This window comes from Crocuta crocuta, unplaced genomic scaffold, assembly GCF_008692635.1.
Source record: "Crocuta crocuta isolate KB4526 unplaced genomic scaffold, BGI_CrCroc_1.0 scaffold528, whole genome shotgun sequence".
Lineage (NCBI taxonomy): Eukaryota > Metazoa > Chordata > Mammalia > Carnivora > Hyaenidae > Crocuta > Crocuta crocuta.
Genome location: NW_027530010.1, coordinates 844216 through 862372, shown reverse-complemented (window position 1 = coordinate 862372; position 18157 = coordinate 844216). Strand labels below are relative to the sequence as shown.

Below are 18157 nucleotides of genomic sequence, written 5' to 3'. Positions count from 1 at the left end.
CCCGAGTTGGGCTCTGTCCAGTCGTACGATTATACACCAAAAAAGATGAACTTTCTGTAAATTCTACCTCCGTTTTAAAAAGCTACGCGTGTCCTGGTTCCCTTCCGCCAAAAGGCCCGGGCGCCGGGGTCGAAGGGAAGGCGTTTCCTCACACACAGAAGAAACTGCCCGAGTGACCGTGTGCAGGCGGCGGAGCAGCCCGGGGCACCGCCTCGCCCCCCCCCTGCGCCGCCCTCGCCCCTGCGGCTCGGCCTGGCCCTGGGGGGCTTCGGGGGGCGTGAAGGCCGAATACGCTCTCTGGAAGTTTCCTCAGCGTGAGAACCGTGAGCCCTTTCCTCTTCCGTGTTCATCCTGCTGCGCACATGCGCGTGTCCCTGGGTCCTTTTCCTTTTGTTTCCAAAGTGAGGTCACAGAGGGCAGGGCCCTCGTCAGGCGCCTGTTTGTTCCTGTTTAACCTAACGTTGTATCGTTCGTAACTCTTCTCCGTGAAGGCAGACGGACTGAGAGGCACGGGGTGAACCCGAGCGCGGCGGCGCCCCAGCGGCCCCGGGGCGTGCTCCCCTCCCCCCTCGTCCGCGGGGGACAGCCGAGTGTCCCGCCGGTTTGGGCCCAGGAGCAGCACTTCAGATCGAGAAAGCGTGTAGTNGCGGGCCCCCCCCCCCCCCCGACAGCGGGAAGACCCCTGCGGCCCCGCAGCGCAGCCCTGAGGGCGCAGGCTCCGCGCGCACACGTGGGGCTGCGGCCGTGGGGGTGGGGGGGCGTCGGCCCCGGGAACAAGATCAGGTTGTCCGTCTAGGGTCGCCGTGCCCGTGCCGCTGCTGGCAGGGGGTCAGCCTCACCCTCACGGCAGGGGGGGCCTCCCCCNGAGGTGGTGCCGGGGCCGAGGTGGGCGGGTGGTCCGGGCCTTCGGCACGTCTGAGCTCCACCACGAGGCAGCGGCCGCGGAGAACAGATTTGAACACTTTCTGAAGAGGGTCGGGGTGGCGCGGATGGGATCGAGGGGAAGGAAGAAGAGGCCCTTGGACCAAATCGCGCGGGACTGATTCTCCGAGGGACGCGGACAGACAGGTGGAAGAAGAACCTTTGTGAACAGCTGCCCGTCCACGAGGAGCCAGCGCGCGGCCACCGAAGCCAACCGCAGGGGGCCCTGACCCAAGTTCAGGAGCAGCGTGTCGTTCGTCCGCAGCCTTCTCCAGCGCCGTGCCCGAGCCGCGCAGCAGGAAGCGCAGGGAGCCGCGAGGGAGCGCCTGGGAGGGGTGCAGACCCGGGCGGGGGCGCGCTCGGAATGGGCCGCGAAGCCTCGGCTGAAGACCCGTCTGCTCCTGTGCAGGAAGTCCCCTGAGCCCGGGAGAGACTTGCGGGCTGTGAGGCGCCGCGGCCCCCACTAGGCCAGCGGGGAGACTGAGTGAGGAGCCCCCGTGAGGGTACTGTGGGTGTGACGAGGCACGTGCTAAGTCCCCTCATCGTGACCAGAGACGAGGGGAGCAGAGGCCTGGAGTCCTTGAAGGCACAGCCGTTGGCAGGCCCCTGGAGCCTTCGGGAAGTTCACAGGAGGGGACGGGGTGAGGAATGGACGACCCCCAGGTCCCTAAGCACCTTCTGCCACGACTGCCCTCCAGGGAGTGGGACGGGGCCGGGGGGGTGAGCCCTGGTCGGCGCAGGTCTGGGACAGGGTCGGGGACAGGGCGGTAAGTCCTGGTATGTGCGGATCTCGGATGGAATCGGGGTGAGGTGAGTCCTGGTCCATGCGAGTCTGGGACGGGGTTGAGGGGGGTGAGCCCCAGTCCGTGTGGGACCTGGACAGGCTCACAGGTGCTCAGTGCTCTGGTAAAGAGCGGCAGTCCGCAAGGGGACAGAGAGCGGGATTCTTAGGTCCCCGGGATAGAAGTGGTCTCGGGAGGGAGCGGGGCTGCCGTGTCCGGGCACAGCCCCTGCTAGGCACACGCGTCCAGCCAAGCCTGGGGAGTTGGGGTCCAAATGCCTGGTGTCCTTTCCAAACCGGGGCACCATGCTGAAGTGTGAGGATGTGTCCTTTTTTCCCTCAAAACCAAATCCCGAGTCCCCGGGGTGGCCTGCTGCCCTTGCCCTGCCGGGAGGACTGGGCCCGGCGCCGCAATCCATGTGCCTGTTTCCTCCTCTCGGCGCTACCGACAGCATATCATGGAGGCGCCGGGGCCCTGTCCAGGCCGCTTCCTGGGCTCCTGACTCCCTGGGCATTTTGAGGTGGTGGTTCTGTGTTTGTTTTTATTTTTTTATTTATTTTTTTAAATTTTTTTTAATGTTTTTATTTATTTCTAGGAAAGAGAGAGACAGCGTGAGTAGGGGAGGGTGAGAGAGAGAGGGAGTCACAGACTGAAACAGGCTGCAGACTCTGAGCTGGCAGCCAGCACAGGGCCCGACGCGGGGCTCGAACCCACGAACCGCGAGATCATGACCTAAGCGAAAGTTGGACGCTTAACCGACTAAGCCACCCAAGCGCCCCTCTGTGTTTGTTTTTAAAACAAAGATTCATTTGCTTTTTTTAATTTTAAAAGGGTAATTACGTTAGAGGGTGGAAGGATTCCTTCTCAAGTCTCTGGAGCCCTGTCGGAGGGGAGAGAATGTGCTAGGTTGCTGGCGAGGCTCCACTGAGACCTCAGAGTCCCCATGTGCTCCCCCGCGCTCCCGTCTGGCGGTCCCCAGGCGGCTTTGGGGGCGGGCCACCCCTGCTGGGCCACATGCCCACCCCTCCCTCGCCTCTGCCCACCCCTGCTGTCCTAATTCACGTTCTTTCTCCTCTTCCTCTGCAGGGGTACTCCCTCTACAGACACCACCTCCATCCGGGCCGAGGCTGCGAGCTCAGCAGTCTTAGACACCAGCAGCCAGGGCCGCGGTCTTACCCGAGCAGCTTCCAGCTCCAGCAAGTAGAGTTTCTCCGGGGGCGGCTCCCCGCCGTGCCCCTCACTGGGAAGCAGACACCTTCGCTGCTGCCCCTGCCCCTCCCCCCTGCCCTCCGGCCCGGGTCTCCAGGGCCGCCCGCCAGAAGCAGGGGGGCCCAGACCAGGGCTGTTCCCAGGGGCGTGCCTGCCACAGGCCAGGTGCTCCAGCGCGGGTCCCGGAGCCCTGCTGGGCCGGGCCGGGCGTGGCCGGGGCGAGGCGTCGACAGGCTGTCCTCACGCTTCCAGGCGCTGGGCATCAGCCGGGACCAGGAGCAGGCGGTCGTAGAGCTCTTGCGGGGGCTGGGGGACGGGAAGGCGGCCACAGCACGGGATCTGGCTGGGAAGCTCAGGGTCACGAAGAAGGAAGTCAATCGAGTGTTATACTCCCTGGCGAAGAGGGGCGAGCTGTGTCAGGAGGCAGGAACGCCCCCTCTGTGGAGAGTCGCGGCCGCGGTGCAGGCCTGGCACCCTCGCAGCCAAGTAGCTGACGCAGACCATCCTCGCCACGAAGCTGGGGGCTCGGAGCCGGCTTGGCACGCCACAGACAGAGGCTCGGAGTCGGAGTCGGAGTCGGAGGCCCCTCCTGAGCTCTCGGACATGGCCGAGATCAAAGAGAAGATCTGCGACTATCTGTTCGACGTGTGCAGCGCCTCCGCCCTGAACTTGGCCAAAAACATCGGCCTCAGCAAGGCCCGGGATGTCAGCGCCATGCTGATCGACCTGGAAAGGCAGGGGGACGTGTGCCGGCAGGGGACGACCCCCCCGGTGTGGTACCTGACCGACCGGAAGCGGGAGCGCATGCAGATGAAGAGAGACCCAGACGGCGCTCCCGAACCCGCTGCCGTGCCCGAGGCCGGGGGAGACGTGGTGCCCCCGCCCGGTGCTGCGGACAGCGCGGTGGCCGCGGGGGACGGGGAGAACGGCCGGGAGCCGGCCGTAAAGGTGGAGGGCAGGCAGGAGGCCGCCCCCGAGCCGGTGAGGCCGAGGCCGCCCGCTCACGACAACGGCCCCTCGAGAACAGGGTATGTTGACTTTGAAAACGGCCAGTGGGCCACAGACGACATCCCGGACGACTTGAACAGTATCCACGCGGCCCCAGGTGAGTTTCGAGCCATCATGGAGATGCCCTCCTTCTACAGTCACGGCTGGCCCCGGAGGNNNCTGGCCCCGGTGCTCGCCCTCCAGGAAGCTGGCGGAGTGCCAGCTGAAGAACCCCATCAGCGGGCTGCTGGAGTACGCGCAGTTCGCCGGCCAGCCCTGCGAGTTCCAGCTGCTGGAGCAGAGCGGCCCGCCCCACGAGCCCCGGTAAGAGGCCGCCGGGCGCGCCCGCGCTGGGGCTTAGCTGGGGGGCCTGCGGGGCACGGGGCGGGCGGGCTTTCACGCCTCCGTGTCGTGCCTGCGTCCTCTCAGGCCACGGGGGTTGAAGACGACCCCTTCCCCCTTCCGTGGGCCTTTCCTCCTTCCCAGGGAGGCGTGGGACGGGAGCGAGGCCAGCTTCGCGCGCGGGAAGTAGCCGCAGGTCCCGGCCACCTGCCTGTGGAGGTGGCGCTTCTGATTTTGTATGCCGCGTCTGCGCACGTGGCACAGGCTGTGGCTCCTGAGCTGTGACTCAGAAACTTCCTCCCTCAGGCAGCCAGCCGGGCCCTGCCCTGGAGGCCCCCGGACAGAGCCGGGCAGGGGGAGTGGGTAGGGGGGGGGGGTCATCCTAGAAGGGGCTGCTGAAGGGCCCGGTGCAGAGCGGGGGTGGGAGGCAGTCCCGCAAACCTCTGCGTTTGCTGCAGGCTAGATTCCCAGCCGTGACTGACCCTGTCCCTTGCGGGGCCAGGACCCGCTTGCTTCTGTCTGGGCTGGAGGCCAGTGGCCGTCAGTTCTCCTCCACCCTCCCCAGCATTGGGGACAGCAGTTGGGTTTGTGGGTAGCCATTCTTTAACAGCAGCTCTGAGACACGGGGCCACATTCAGGTATCTTGGAAGACCCAAGAAATAAGAAATTTAACCTGCTTTCCTAAATGAAATCCTGGATTGAGCCAAGAGCTGAACAAATTTGAGAACTTGAACGTGGGAGGTCCGAGCCAGGCCCTGAGGCCTCGTGCAAAGGCCTTGGTTTTCTGCATAGCACCGGGAGGCCCTTTCCCTCAGGCCTCACGCTGCACAGCTGTAGAATGACTCAAAACCAGAGAGCTCTGTGTGTGTGAGAGGCTGGGGACAAGAGCAGGCCTCAGAAGGGGCAGTCACCTGACCCCGTGGGTGTCGGGGCGCGTGGGGCTGGGCGGCGAGGAGCCTCCCCCCTGCAGTGGCCAGCGGACCACGGCTGCTGCGGTCGCTCAGAAGATGTGGCGGCGCATCGTCGTCTGCACGGGCTCTGTCCTAGTACCTCAGGCGTCCCCCGCCCCCGCCCCGAGGGCGCGCTCTAGCCAGCTCTGGGGAGACAGCCATTCGCTTCCAAGGGGTGGGGCCCCGCCGCCCTGGTGAGCAGAGGGCTTCAGGGCGCTGGGCCCTGTGGAGAGGGCGGCGGGGTCGCCGGGCCGCGCTCACGCATCTGCTCGCTTTCCGTCAAGATTTAAATTCCAAGTCGTCATTGGCGGCCGCGAGTTCCCCCCGGCTGAAGCTGGCAGCAAGAAAGTGGCCAAGCAGGACGCTGCCCTCAAAGCCATGACCATTCTGCTGGAGGAGGCGAGAGCCCAGGACAGCGGAAAGGCAGAAGAACCCTACGGCTGCTCCGCGGAGAAGGGGTCGGAGAAGGTAGGTGTCCTTCCCCGGCGTCGCCGACAGANAGCGCCCCTGCCTACCTGAGTTACAGACCTCCAGACTCGAAAGGGACCTGAAAGATGCCTGAGGCCAGGCCCCATTCTTGGCAGATAAGAGACGAGACCGGGAACGTTTAAAGAACTCCCCCTTCCTTGCGGCGCCCAGAAGCTCCCTGAACCTCCCTCCTCTGGAAGTCGGTCCCCCGCCCGCCCCCTCCGCCGGGACAGGCGAGCCCGTGGTTTCTCAGGTGCTCTCTGGCCTCTCGTTCTCTCCAGACCGCGGAGTCCCAACCGGGCGCCCCGTCAACTGCGTCCTTCTTCTCTGGGAAGAACCCCGTCACCACCTTGCTCGAGTGTGTGCACAAGCTCGGGAGCTCCTGCGAATTCCGCCTGCTGTCCAGAGAAGGCCCTGCCCACGACCCCAAGTACAGCGACCCCCCCCGCCCCCCGGCGTGTGTCCGCCCTGCCCGGGCTCCTTGTTAGCGAGACCCCTTCCCCTCAGGGACGCCACACCATCTCCCTGACCGCTCGCACCTGCCACGCAGAGACCCACTGAAGGGCAGACAGCCGGGCTCCGGGGCTCCGGGCGGAGCAGGGGCCGGGCACTGGGGAGACCCTCGCCCGGGGTGCCGGCAGCGTGTGAGGGTGCAGTGTCTGGGCGTGCGGGAGGCTCCACACGCACCGCCGGAGAGGAGGGCCCCTGGCTCCAGGCCCGCGTGTGGAAGGGGCGGGCGGAGGCGCCGCTTCAGCCCTGCGCTTGTTCCCTGCAGGTTCCAGTACTGCGTGGCCATGGGGGCCCACACCTTCCCCACCGCCAGCGCCCCCAGCAAGAGGGCAGCCAAGCACATGGCTGCGGAGGAGGCCATGAGGGCCTTGCACGCGGAGGCCACCAGCTCGACGCCGGCCGACTCCCAGGTGGGCCACTGTTGCCGCGAGGGGCTCGGGATGGCCGGCGCGTCGCCCCTCACGGCCCCGTAAGCGCTGACGCTTCCTCTCTGCGGCCAACTGTCCTTCAGCCCGGAGGCACCGGCGCAGAACCGTTTGACGCCCTGGAGTCTGGGATGCCCAACAAGGTCAGGAGGGTCGGCGAGCTCGTCAGATACCTGAACACCAACCCCGTGGGCGGCCTGTTGGAGTATGCGCGCTCCCATGGCTTCGCGGCCGAGTTCAAGCTGGTCGACCAGTCCGGCCCTCCGCACGAGCNGGGGGGCGGGGGGGGGGGGGGGAGCCACTCTTCCCGGGCGCCGGCCCCCCGTAATTGTTTTTAACTGATGTCAGGTTTTAAAGGAACACGTACGTGCATAGAATCATTCAGGCCAGTTGAAAATGTGTGCCGGGGAAGAGGCTCATTTCTGCCTCACATTGCTGGCTTCCTGCTCCTGGCTAATTACCTGTTTCTCAAATACTTGCAGAAATTTCCATGTGTACATTAGCATATTTTCTTTCCATTTTGCTTTTTTTGGGGGGGGTATGTTAATTTATTTATTTTGAGAGAGAGACAGAGAGAAGCCTGTCGGGAGGGGCAGAGGGAGAGAGAGAATTCCAATCAGGCTCTGTGCCCAGCGCAGATCCGATGCGGGGCTCGAACTCAGAACTGTGAGATCACAGCCTGAGTCAGTAGCAAGAGTCAGACGCTTGACTGAATGAGTCCCTCATTCTGCTTTTTAAACAAAAATAGGTATAAGTCCTATCTTCTGTTCCGCAGTGACTCCTTTACTTACCAGCATGTGTTAGAGGTCATTTGTGGCTTAGATACACGCTCCTATCAGACTCTCTTCTACAGCTACGTATTTCTGTATTTTTATACGTCTTTTAAAAATTTATTTATTGGAGGTGAGGGGCAGAGAGAGAGGCAAAGAGAGAATCCCTGGAGCCTGATGTGAGGCTCAGTCCCACAACCCATGAGATCACGACCTAAGCCAAAATCAAGGGTCAAACGCTTAACCGACTGAGCCACCCAGGAGCCCCTAAATGTTTTTTTAAACATAATCTCTAAACCCAGTGTGGGGCTCGAACTCACGACCCTGAGATGAGGAGTTGGTATGCTCCATCGACTGGGCCGTCCCGGCGCCCCAGCTACACGTTTCCTTGAATAGATGTTTACGGTTTTACAGTTGTTTTTTGGGCAAGAGGTAAAAAAGGACTTTCCTAAGGGGGGCACCCCCACACCTACCACCTAGTTTGAGGAAGAGAACGTTGCTGTGGATGTTGAAGCCCCCACTTTGCGTCACTGACCTAACCGACCTCTGTGACGATTGGGTGGGACTTGCTCCTGCTCCTAGGGGCAGTCTGGTGCTGTGTGTCTGCGCCATACGTTTTCCGGGGGGCTTCTGGGCTAGAGGTCACGGACGGTTTCTAAGGATTTTGGTTTTGTGTAGGAAGTAGACTGCTCAGAGTGAGACCTAGGAGCCTCGTCACTGCTCCCCCTGGCCCCGTGCCCGCCTCCTCACGCGCGCACACCCCAGCGTGTGAGAACTTTGTACCGTATGCATCCTTTCCACAGCGTCTGCATTAAGATAGGAGGCAAGGGCTGTGTCTCCCCTTCTTTAAAAAAAATTTTTTTTAATGTTTTTATTTATTTCTGAGAGGGGGCAGCGTGAGCAGGGGAGGGTCAGAGAGAGGGAGACACAGAATCTGAAGCAGCTCCAGGCTCTGAACTGTCAGCACAGAGCCCGACGCGGGGCTCGAACCCATGAACCGTGAGATCATGACCAAAGTCGGACGCTCAACCGACTGAGCCCCCAGGCGCCCCCGTGTCTCCTTCTGTTACACAAGTTCACATGCACGTGGAGATCCAGCTGCTTCTACAGCAGTGTGACCTTGGAGACGCTCCCATCTCCCACTCTCTTCTGTGCACCAAGGTGTCCCTGCGGTGCCCAAGGCTCAGGCCCCGTGTCACCAGCCCTCTGGTCACCAGTAGGTGGATTGTCTCCAGACTTTGCCGAGGTGGATTGTCTCCAGACTTTGCCGTTACAGACGGTGCTGCGGTGAAGAACCTGTGCGTGTATAAAATGTTGATAAGTATCACTGCGTTTTCGTCAAGTGAGGATACCTCCCTGTGCTTCTGTCAGCAGTAAATAAAGAACAGCCCTTCCCTCTTCACCGTGACCGGTATGGAATCACAGGTTTCCCCCGGGAGTAAACAGTGGTCCTTTGAAATCTTCCCTAAGCCCTAATGGCATAGAGCAGAAAGCAGTTACCATTCGCTTACGTATATGGGAAATTTTTTGCCATAAGGAGAGGGGCTTGACACAGATTCTGGAAACCTTTTTATCGAAACGCTTCTCTTTGCTGCCCTAAAATGTGAGCAGTGGTATCGATGTGGTGCGAAGACCAGTCTGTGTTAAGATACTGTTACCGTTACTGTTATCAGTAGATCTCAGGAGAAAACCCATAGGATCACCTCCAGAGATTCCAGGAAGGCATTTAGCTAAAATTCAACATCTGTTCTGTTGAAAAAACCAAGCTGCTAACCAAGTACAAACTGTCCAGGGCCTCCTTAGCAGAACAGAGTGAGTCTGGAGCCAGCAGCCGGCGAGGTCAGGGACATGTGTGTGTCACGTCCTCATTACACCGAGGGGCTCCGGCGTCACCGGCCAGCGCCACCCGTCAAGACAGAGAAGGATAAAGAGGGGAGGAAGTGACTCATCTACAGGTGATGTGACCGTTTACCTGAAATATTCTCGAGAGAACGGAAGGAAACTCAGAAACAAACGGGAATTCAGGAGAGCGGGGAAGCGAGAAGCCGCTTGTGAACATTGGGGACGTCTCTGCGGCGACAGGCATTTGAAGTCGTAGTAAAAGAAAGCCCGTTTGCAGCAGCCGCTAAATGCATGAGAGACCTTGGCGCGTCCTGAGCAGGAGACGTGCAGGCTCCAAGGCTCCCCTGGTGTGATGGGAGCAGCTGCCCCCAGATGACTTCCGTTTAACCTGATCCCAGCAGAAACACCGGCAGGATTGATTTTAGTCCTGCGAAACCTGACGCCGGTTTTACACGAAAAAATCCGTGTGGGAGAAGAGCCAGGAAATTCTGAAGGGGGGCGGGGCACACAGCCCGGTGGCTCATTGGCCTGTGAGTGGGAAGGCAGACCCCCATGGCAGAGACACACACGGGGTCTGTCCTGTCGTGAACGCGGGGCAGTAGTTCGGGGGGACGGGAGTGGCTGGGTGGCGGGGAGAAGGCTGCCCACCACATCTCAACAGAAGATGCCATTGGGGGTCTGTGTCATCACTCACATCGAGTCTCAGTGTCCAGGACTTAGATATGAAATGGGGGTGCCTGACCGACTCGGTCAGTGGAGCCTGCAGCTCGATCTTGGTGGTGTTGCGTTCTGGCCCCACGTTGGGTGTAAACTACTCAAGAACTAGAATCTTACAATGTGTTTATGTACGTGTATACATATAATGTGTGTATACGTATGTATAGAGAGAGAGAATAAATGAAATCATGAGAGCACCGGGTACAAGTGGGGATTTCTGGTTTAGCATTTGGACTGGCACAGCCTTTCCAACCAAGACCCACAGGGTGAAGTCCTAAATGGAGATGGGCTGTCAGGAGAGTTGGTGCGCCTTCAAAGGATCACCTGAGGAAAAAACGCTGAGGGCCAGTTTCTTTAAAAACAAGGAATTCTTTTCGAGTCTAACCGGAAGACAAAACGAACTGCATCACAGAACGTCATGAAGGATAACTGGAAGGTGCTCTACCTCACGCTGTAAATGAATGTACACGGTGTTGGCGACCTCGCAGCATCTGTGGTGTCTCGTCAGGTGGGGTGGTAACGGCAAGGTGGAGCCGCCCCCACGAGTCCCACCCCCAGAGGGACACGGACAGACGCGCCGTTGCATGTTGTTTTCCACAGACGACGTGAAATGGTCTGCACCTGTGTCCTCCGGGCTGGTCAAGGGAGTTAAGGTGTATCCGCACCACAGAGCACCTCGACGCCCCAAACCAGAGTCAGCCCCTGGCGGGTGAGCCGTCGAGGGTGCAGGAGGGGAGGGGTGTGTGCGGCAAGCTTACTGGCAGCCACATGGGGTCCTGTCTTGTAGGATGAAAAGCACAATAGTGTTTGCTTCTGCGGAATGAGAGATACCTAACTTTCGTTATCTGTTCTTTTGATTTTTATTTTTTAATGTTTACCTATTTTTGAGAGAGAGAGACAGAGTTTGAGCAGGGGGGGTGCAGGGAGAGGGAGATACAGAATCTGAAGCAGGCTCCAGGCTCCAAGCTGTCAGCACAGAGCCCGACGCAGGGCTCGAACTCATGACCTAAGACCATAACCTCACGAGTCATGACCTGAGCCAAAGTTGGACTCTTTCCTGACCGACCCACCCAGGTGCCCCGTATATCCTTAACTGTTTGAATTTTTGTGGCATATCCAACTGTACAATTTTAAAACATTGTTAAAGGAGAAGAGCTCATAAAAATGGCCCCTTATTTTAAGTTTCTTTAATAAGTAATGTTCATGTCTTCATATTTATATGTTGTGTTTCTTTTTCTGTGAACTTCCTGCTCTTGGCCTAGTCTGCCCATTTTTACTTGGTTTGTGAGAGCGGGGCAGGAGGGAGCTGAGAGACGGCCGGGGGCCTGGAGAGGCCGCCGCACCCCTGCCCACTGCTTGCCCTTGGCGCCCACTGCCCTCCCTGGCCTCAGCCGCCGCCTCCATGCCTGCGATCTGGCCGTCTCCTCTTTTGTTTCCATAAAACCCTCCCTGGGACTTTGAGTGACTCACGCAGAATTTCAGAGATCACTGTAACCCTCACCGGTGCGTGGTGGACCCCCGGCCGCTGCCACGCCTGAACACTTGTGCAGGGGCAGGGGCTGCGGCACCCTTCTGCCCTCTGTCTTCCCTTCTCTCTGGCCTTCTTGGCGACCTTACTGAGTTCACGACCTATAACATCTAAGTGCTGGAAACCACGAAGTGTGTCTGCCCAGCGCAGACCTTCCCGGGGCCCTGGGCCCCTCTGTCCAGCCTCCTTGTCGCTTCCCCCTGACCCCCAGTCCCACCTGCCTAGAGGAGGGCTCTGGTCCCCCCGTCTCAGTGGCCCTGCTGTCTGCCCACGGGCCAGACCCCAGGGTGGGCCCGCTTCTGTCTCCCCAGCACCTCCGACAAGCAGACCGTCCCTCGGTCCACGTGTTGTGTGCACAGCTCTGCGCAAACCTCCCTCCTCCCTCCGGCAGCCTCCTGCCCGCTCTGCTTTCTTTGTTCACTTAGGAATGTTGACGGGCCACATTTCTGTGGTTTGCACGGGCGCCAGATATGAATGTGGAATCACATAGAGAAGAGTAAGGTGTCCTGTCTCGTGCGCGTTTCCACGAGCTCGAGCTGCGTGATGGCCTGAGCGTCTGCTTGGTGGCGTCAGGAAGGTGCCCGCGCGGTGGCCACAGGGAGGTTGGGAGAGGACGGGGCCTCAGGAAGGAGCTAGCCCAGGTCGGCGCTGGGAGGGGAGCCCAGTGGCGAAGGCGGGAGGCCAGACCCCCTCCACCTGTCCCTCAGCATTCTCATGGCTGTCGTGTACGAAACCGCTTCCCCCTGGAAACTGGCTGCCTCCTCCGCACCTGAGAAAGTAGCAGCACTCTCGTGACAGACTCCTCCCCACCCGCATCTGCACTGTGTGCAGGACACTCCTCCTCCTCCCCGTGCCACCCGCCACGTCCCTCCCTCGCCCCTGCATGTCCCCAGCCTCTGGGCAGGCCCCCAGACCGCGCACGTACCCCCCGCCCCCGCTGCCTGTCCTCACTGGCGCCCCCGCAGCCCAGGAAGGACCACTAGTGTCCCGTGCTTACTGAGCGCTTGGACCGTGCCTGGTGGCTTCCGTGTGACAGCTTCAAAGTGTCACCCTGTGTCCCCATGTCCTGTACGTACAGGCTCTTCGCACTGTGCCGCGCTTCCTATGCTCGCACTTCCGGGTTTTACACGCGGGAACCGCGTGGAGTGAGTCCGTCGGCACCATTTTCCCAGCAGCGTTTGCTCCCTTCCTGCGTCTGCACCACGGCTGGTGGTTCTCATGGTGTCTAAACCTTTCTCAGTATTTTTATGGTGATCTGTGCCCGGTGATCACAAGGCGCTGACAGCTCGGGTGACGGTCAGCATTCCTCTAGTAGTGAGGCATTTTTCGTTAAGGTTTGTGTGTGGTCCTTTAGCCTTAACTCTGTTGCAGCCAAGAGATGACGGTGTGGTGTAGACGGTGTTCCGTGTGCACCGGGAAACCAAGCAGTGTATTTTGACTCGCTTTGTTGCAATACTCACTTGGGTGCTGGGGTCTGGAACCGAGCTCGTCCGTCTCCAAGGCGAGCCTGCACGCACCTCCATTTTTGTGCCGAAGAATTCACATTCTTTCGGACACAGAACAGGCCTGAAATCCTGCATCTGTCAGGCAGAGGCACGGTCTGGCCCCGCCGCCCTCTAGCGTCTATCGTGTCGTGTCCCTGTCCTGCCCTGAGCTTCCTTATTAAAGGGGGAGATGGAGCCAGGGCACCCCACTGCGCAGGATGGGCCGCTCAGCCTGGCGGAGCGCAGAGAAGGGTGTGTGCTGCCCCCGCAGTTTAGGACGGGGCAGAAAGTGAGGACCTGTGGCGCCCTGGCAGTAGACGCTCCGCTGTGCTCTCACGTCTGCGCCTGGATGGCCCGCTGGCCACCTCGCGGCTCCTGCCCACACAGCCCTCGGGCCCAGGTGCGCCTCCCTCCCGGGCACCCTCGGAGAGCGCAGGCCCCTTGCCTGGCACACCGCGCTGTCTGAGCGCACCAAGCCGGGCGCCTGTAACCGGGGAGTCAGGAAACAGAATGAGGTGCCTCGAGGGAGAGAGCGTCCCTGTCGTCTCTGCCTAAGTTACGGAGAGGAGTCTGCCCCTGCTGGACCAGCCCGTCCCCCACCTGCTGACTCCTCTGTGACGCAGCCCAGAACCCCCGCAGGTAGCTGCGTCTCATCAGATTTCGAGACATGATGCCATTCGGTTCTGTGGCCCCTTCAGCGTGTGGCATGTGGCGCTGGTCTTCCACGTACGGGGAGCATCCTTTGTAAGCGTCTGTCCGCTGGAGAAGGGTCGGGTGGGGAAGGGCGGGAGGCGAGCCGCAGCCCGGGTGGTCCCTGCAGCTGGCGTGCAGGACGCTGTGGGTCCCGGGGGATGTGCCTCTTGTGCCCCCCCCCCCCGACACGCCGTCGGGGTCACAGGCACGCGTCCTTATCCTGCTTCTCGTCCTGAAGGTTCGTGTACCAGGCCAAAGTCGGGGGGCGCTGGTTCCCGGCCGTGTGTGCCCACAGCAAGAAGCAAGGCAAGCAGGAGGCGGCCGACGCGGCGCTCCGCGTCCTGATTGGGGAGGACGAGAAGGCCGAGCGCATGGGTTTCACAGAGGTAACCCCAGTGACAGGGGCCGGTCTCAGAAGAACTTTGCCTCTCCTCCCGAGCTCCCCCGAAGCACAGCCAAAGACAGTTAAGACGTCTACCCTTGCTGCCGTCCTCTCTCGGGGTCCGCCCTCGCTGTCCCGGGTCGCCCTCCTGGGCTGCCACCCGGCGCCTCGGCAGGGACGGCACGGGCGAGCGGGAGGGCGGGGGCCGGTTGCCGCGGCCCTGACGCAGCCTTGTGCCCGCAGCTCCCCCTGACGGGCAGCACCTTCCACGACCAGATAGCCATGCTGAGCCACCGCTGCTTCAACGCCCTCACCAACAGCTTCCAGCCCTCCTTGCTCGGCCGCAAGATCCTGGCCGCCGTCATCATGAAGAAGGCCTCTGATGACCTGGGGGTCGTGGTCAGCTTGGGGACAGGTCGGTGAGGCCCCCCCCGGGGGCGGTGACCCTGGCAGGAGCAGACTCATACCCGCTTGTGCTGGCGGTCGTGGCCATGGTCCGCGCAGGAGGGTGGGGGGACAAGCACGGGAGGCTGCCTGTGCCCTGCGGAGAGGTCACCGGCCCTTCCGCTTCCAGGGAACCGCTGCGTGAAGGGCGACTCCCTCAGCCTGAAGGGGGAGACCGTCAACGACTGCCACGCGGAGATCATCTCCCGGAGAGGCTTCATCAGGTGGGCCGCCCGGCCGCCCCGCCCCTCCGCGGCCCGGCCCCGCCCCTTGTCGAGGGTGGGCGTCCTCACCGGCACCCTGCCCGCAGGTTCCTGTACAGCGAGCTGATGAAGTACAACCCGCAGACCGCGAAGGACAGCATCTTCGAGCCCGCGAAGGGAGGAGAGAAGCTCCAGATCAAGAAGACCGTGTCCTTCCACCTGTATATCAGGTCCGTGCGCCCCGTGTCCCCCACCTGTACATCAGGTCCATGCGCCCCGTGTCCCCGCGCCCCGTGTCCCTGCCCCCACCAGGCCCCTCACTCAGTTCCCAAGGGTGCCCTGCCCGGCGGGTGGCCCTGCGCTTGAGGGCTGCCCGCGAAGGCCGCCGCCGCCTCCCTGCCCCGCGCGTGGCTGTGCGCACAGGCAGGCCCTGACGGCCGCAGTGGCCTGCAGCACCGCCCCGTGTGGGGACGGCGCCCTCTTTGACAAGTCCTGCAGCGACCGTGCCGTGGAGAGCGCCGAGTCCCGCCACTACCCTGTCTTCGAGAACCCCAAGCAGGGCAAGCTGCGCACCAAGGTGGAGAACGGTGAGTGACGCACGTCCCCACTGGAAGGCTCGCTGGCGGGAGGGGCACCCGCGGACGGGCATGGGCTGCAGGGAGGCCCGGCTTCTGCTCTGAGGCTGGGGAGGTGCCCCCCCTAGAACTCGGGGGACAGAGCTCAGCCAGAAACACAAGGTCCCGGAGCTGATCCTTATGGCCACGGGGCGGCAGGGAAAACAGGAAGGGACAGGAAGTGACGTGCACACGCACTTGCCGAGAGGTGGCCTCCTCCCCACCGCCCTGGGCTGTCACCTCACGGCCACCCCCGTGCCCTCAGGCCAGGTCACCTCCCTGCCCAGGACCCAGCAGCTGGCCCCTGTGTGTGTCCCCAGAAGGCGGGAGCTGCCCCAGGGTCTGCCCGCTGGTGAATAAACAAAGCGGTTCCGTCCACACGGCCCCCAAAAGGGGAACAGTGCTGGCTCCTCGCCGGACCCTGAGGACACACCCGTCAGTCATAGGAGGTCACCTGCTCTGTGGCTCCATTTATGTCTGGAGAGCAGAGACTGTGGGCCCGTGGTCGCCTGGGGCCAGAGGTGGGAGGGGCCAGCCAGGGCAGGTGTCTCCCAGAGCGATGGAAGTTGGGACTGACTAAGGTGAGGGTCCCACGCCCGTGTGCATATGTTGCAAACCACGGGGAACGGTGCACGTTATGTGAGTGAATTCTGTCTCAGCTAAGTTGTTACTCAAAAGTAAAACAAGGGACACCTGGCTGGCTCAGTCCAAAGAGCATGTGACTCATAATCTCAGGGTCACGAGTTCCAACCCCACCTTGGGTGTGCAGCTGACAGAAAACAGCAGCGCCGCCCTGTAGCCCTTCCCAGCACACCGCACATAAAAGCCAAACCTGCAGAGCCACTGGCTCGTCGTTGGCAACCTGGACAAGCCAGCCTCTTGCTGCCTCAGGGCCTTTGCTTGTGCTGCCCTCTGTGTCTGAAACTGTTGGTCAGCTGTTGCTTCTCCTTCATATTTCTGCGGCGCTGGCAAGTCCATCCCTGGAGGCCCGCCTTCCTCCTGGCTTTCGGGCACTGTTGCCGTGCAGGATTCCTGTGTGCACGCACGTGTGTGTGGGGAGCACTTTGCGTGCTTACTGTCTGTCTCTCCTGCCCCCTCACCTGCGCACACATTCCAGGGGCTCGAGCATCCCCTGGGTTTGCTGACCAGTGTTCCCAGCACCGGGCACGGTGCTGGCGTGGCCGATACCTCGAATCCGTGGAAGGATGAGTCGGCGAGAGCCTTGGTCCAAGTGCAAGGCGGATAAAGGCCACAGCGGGAGTGGCCCGACTCCGGGGCCCCCGTGGCCCTGACCCATGTCCCTCCACAGGGGAAGGCACAATCCCAGTGGAATCCAGTGACATCGTGCCCACGTGGGACGGCATCCGGCTCGGGGAGCGACTCCGTACCATGTCCTGCAGCGACAAGATCCTGCGCTGGAACGTGCTTGGCCTGCAGGGGGCACTGCTGACGCACTTCCTGCAGCCCGTGTACCTCAAGTCTGTCACGCTGGGTAAGGGTCCCGCCTGCCGCCCACGTCCCCACAGGCCACGTGCATCATTGCCAGGTGCTAACCCCGCATCTGCACTGTGTTGGGGAGGGCTCAGGCTCAGGCTCAGGCAGCGCGAATGCTCCCCAGGGAGGTCTCGCCCGGGGTCACGGAAAGGTTCCGACTCTAGCGTCACCCGGAGCCCGAAACGCCTGCAGGTGTGACCTCCCGACAGGGCGCTGCCTCGGCCCTCACGGCCCCAGCAGTGCCTTCTCCACGCTCCCCGCTCGCAGCCTCTGCAGTCGGGCACAGACAAGCGTGGTCTCCTCTCTGTGCCCAGGTTATCTCTTCAGCCAAGGGCATCTGACCCGTGCCATCTGCTGCCGTGTGACAAGGGACGGGAGTGCCTTCGAGGACGGGCTGCGGCCCCCCTTTATCGTCAACCACCCCAAGGTGTGTAGCCCCGTCCGTTTTCCCTGGACGTTTTCTCCGGTCCGTGTGGGCGTGTCTGGGGCACCCTGCGTGCGCTGCGGGCGGGGAGGAGCCTTCACTGGTGTCCCGGGAGCTCGTCCCTCTGTCCCCTCCGATGCCGAGGGCTCTCTTTTCCGTCTGCAGCCCGTTTGAGTAGAGCAGGGGTCAGTAAGCCTAGAGTCTTCACCAAACAGAACCCTAGATTTCGGGGAGGGATCCCAAGCCACGCCCAGTCCCTGCCGCAGGACCTTCTCCCGGAAGGCTCCGTCTTTACCCTCCCTCTCGGGAACCCCAGGTGGGCCGAGTCAGCGTGTACGACTCGAAGAGGCAGTCGGGGAAGACGAAAGAGACCAGCGTCAACTGGTGCCTGGCTGACGGCTACGACCTGGAGATCCTGGACGGGACCAGAGGCACCGTGGACGGGTGAGGAACCGGGGCAGCCCCGTCCACGCCCCCCACCCCTGCCCTGGGCTCCCCTCCCCCTCNCCTTCCAGGCCGCGGAACGAGCTTTCCCGGGTCTCCAAAAAGAACATTTTTCTCCTGTTTAAGAAACTCTGCTCCTTCCGGTACCGCAGGGACCTCCTCAGGCTCTCCTACGGGGAGGCCAAGAAGGCGGCCCGCGACTACGAGGTGGCCAAGAACTACTTCAAGAAGGGCCTCAAGGACATGGGCTACGGGACGTGGGTCAGCAAGCCGCAGGAGGAGAAGAACTTCTACCTCTGCCCCGTGTAGCCGCACCCGGGCGCCGGGCAGGGTNGGGCGTGGGGGAGGCGCATCTCTTCCCACCACACGAGCACGAGGGGCCTCGGCCCGCGTCCCGCTGAGCCCCGCTTGGGTCCCACCGCCCCTCCCTGTGTTGCGTCGACCTCTCGCCGTCGTGGCCGGGGCCCCATCCGCTCTGAGTCCTGGCAGGGCTGGGGGCGCCCCCGGCGGGCTCTGTCAGCCCC

General features: G+C 62.0%; 1 protein-coding gene across 1 annotated transcript in view; it reads left to right on the top strand.

Annotated features, from left to right (window-relative positions):
• The window catches only part of ADAR (adenosine deaminase RNA specific), an 18521-nt gene extending 561 nt beyond the window's left edge, over positions 1-17960 (top strand). The window contains 17 exon segments of the mRNA XM_077764049.1: positions 2790-4079; positions 4081-4223; positions 5476-5659; positions 5941-6089; positions 6435-6579; positions 6681-6865; positions 11663-11738; positions 13579-13679; positions 13867-14014; positions 14254-14425; positions 14585-14678; positions 14765-14887; positions 15111-15244; positions 16581-16763; positions 17080-17192; positions 17506-17633; positions 17705-17960. Of these exon segments, the coding sequence (XP_077620175.1) occupies positions 2790-4079; positions 4081-4223; positions 5476-5659; positions 5941-6089; positions 6435-6579; positions 6681-6865; positions 11663-11738; positions 13579-13679; positions 13867-14014; positions 14254-14425; positions 14585-14678; positions 14765-14887; positions 15111-15244; positions 16581-16763; positions 17080-17192; positions 17506-17633; positions 17705-17942 (3606 nt within the window). The 3' untranslated portion in view covers positions 17943-17960.
• The last annotated feature ends 197 nt before the right edge of the window (positions 17961-18157 follow it).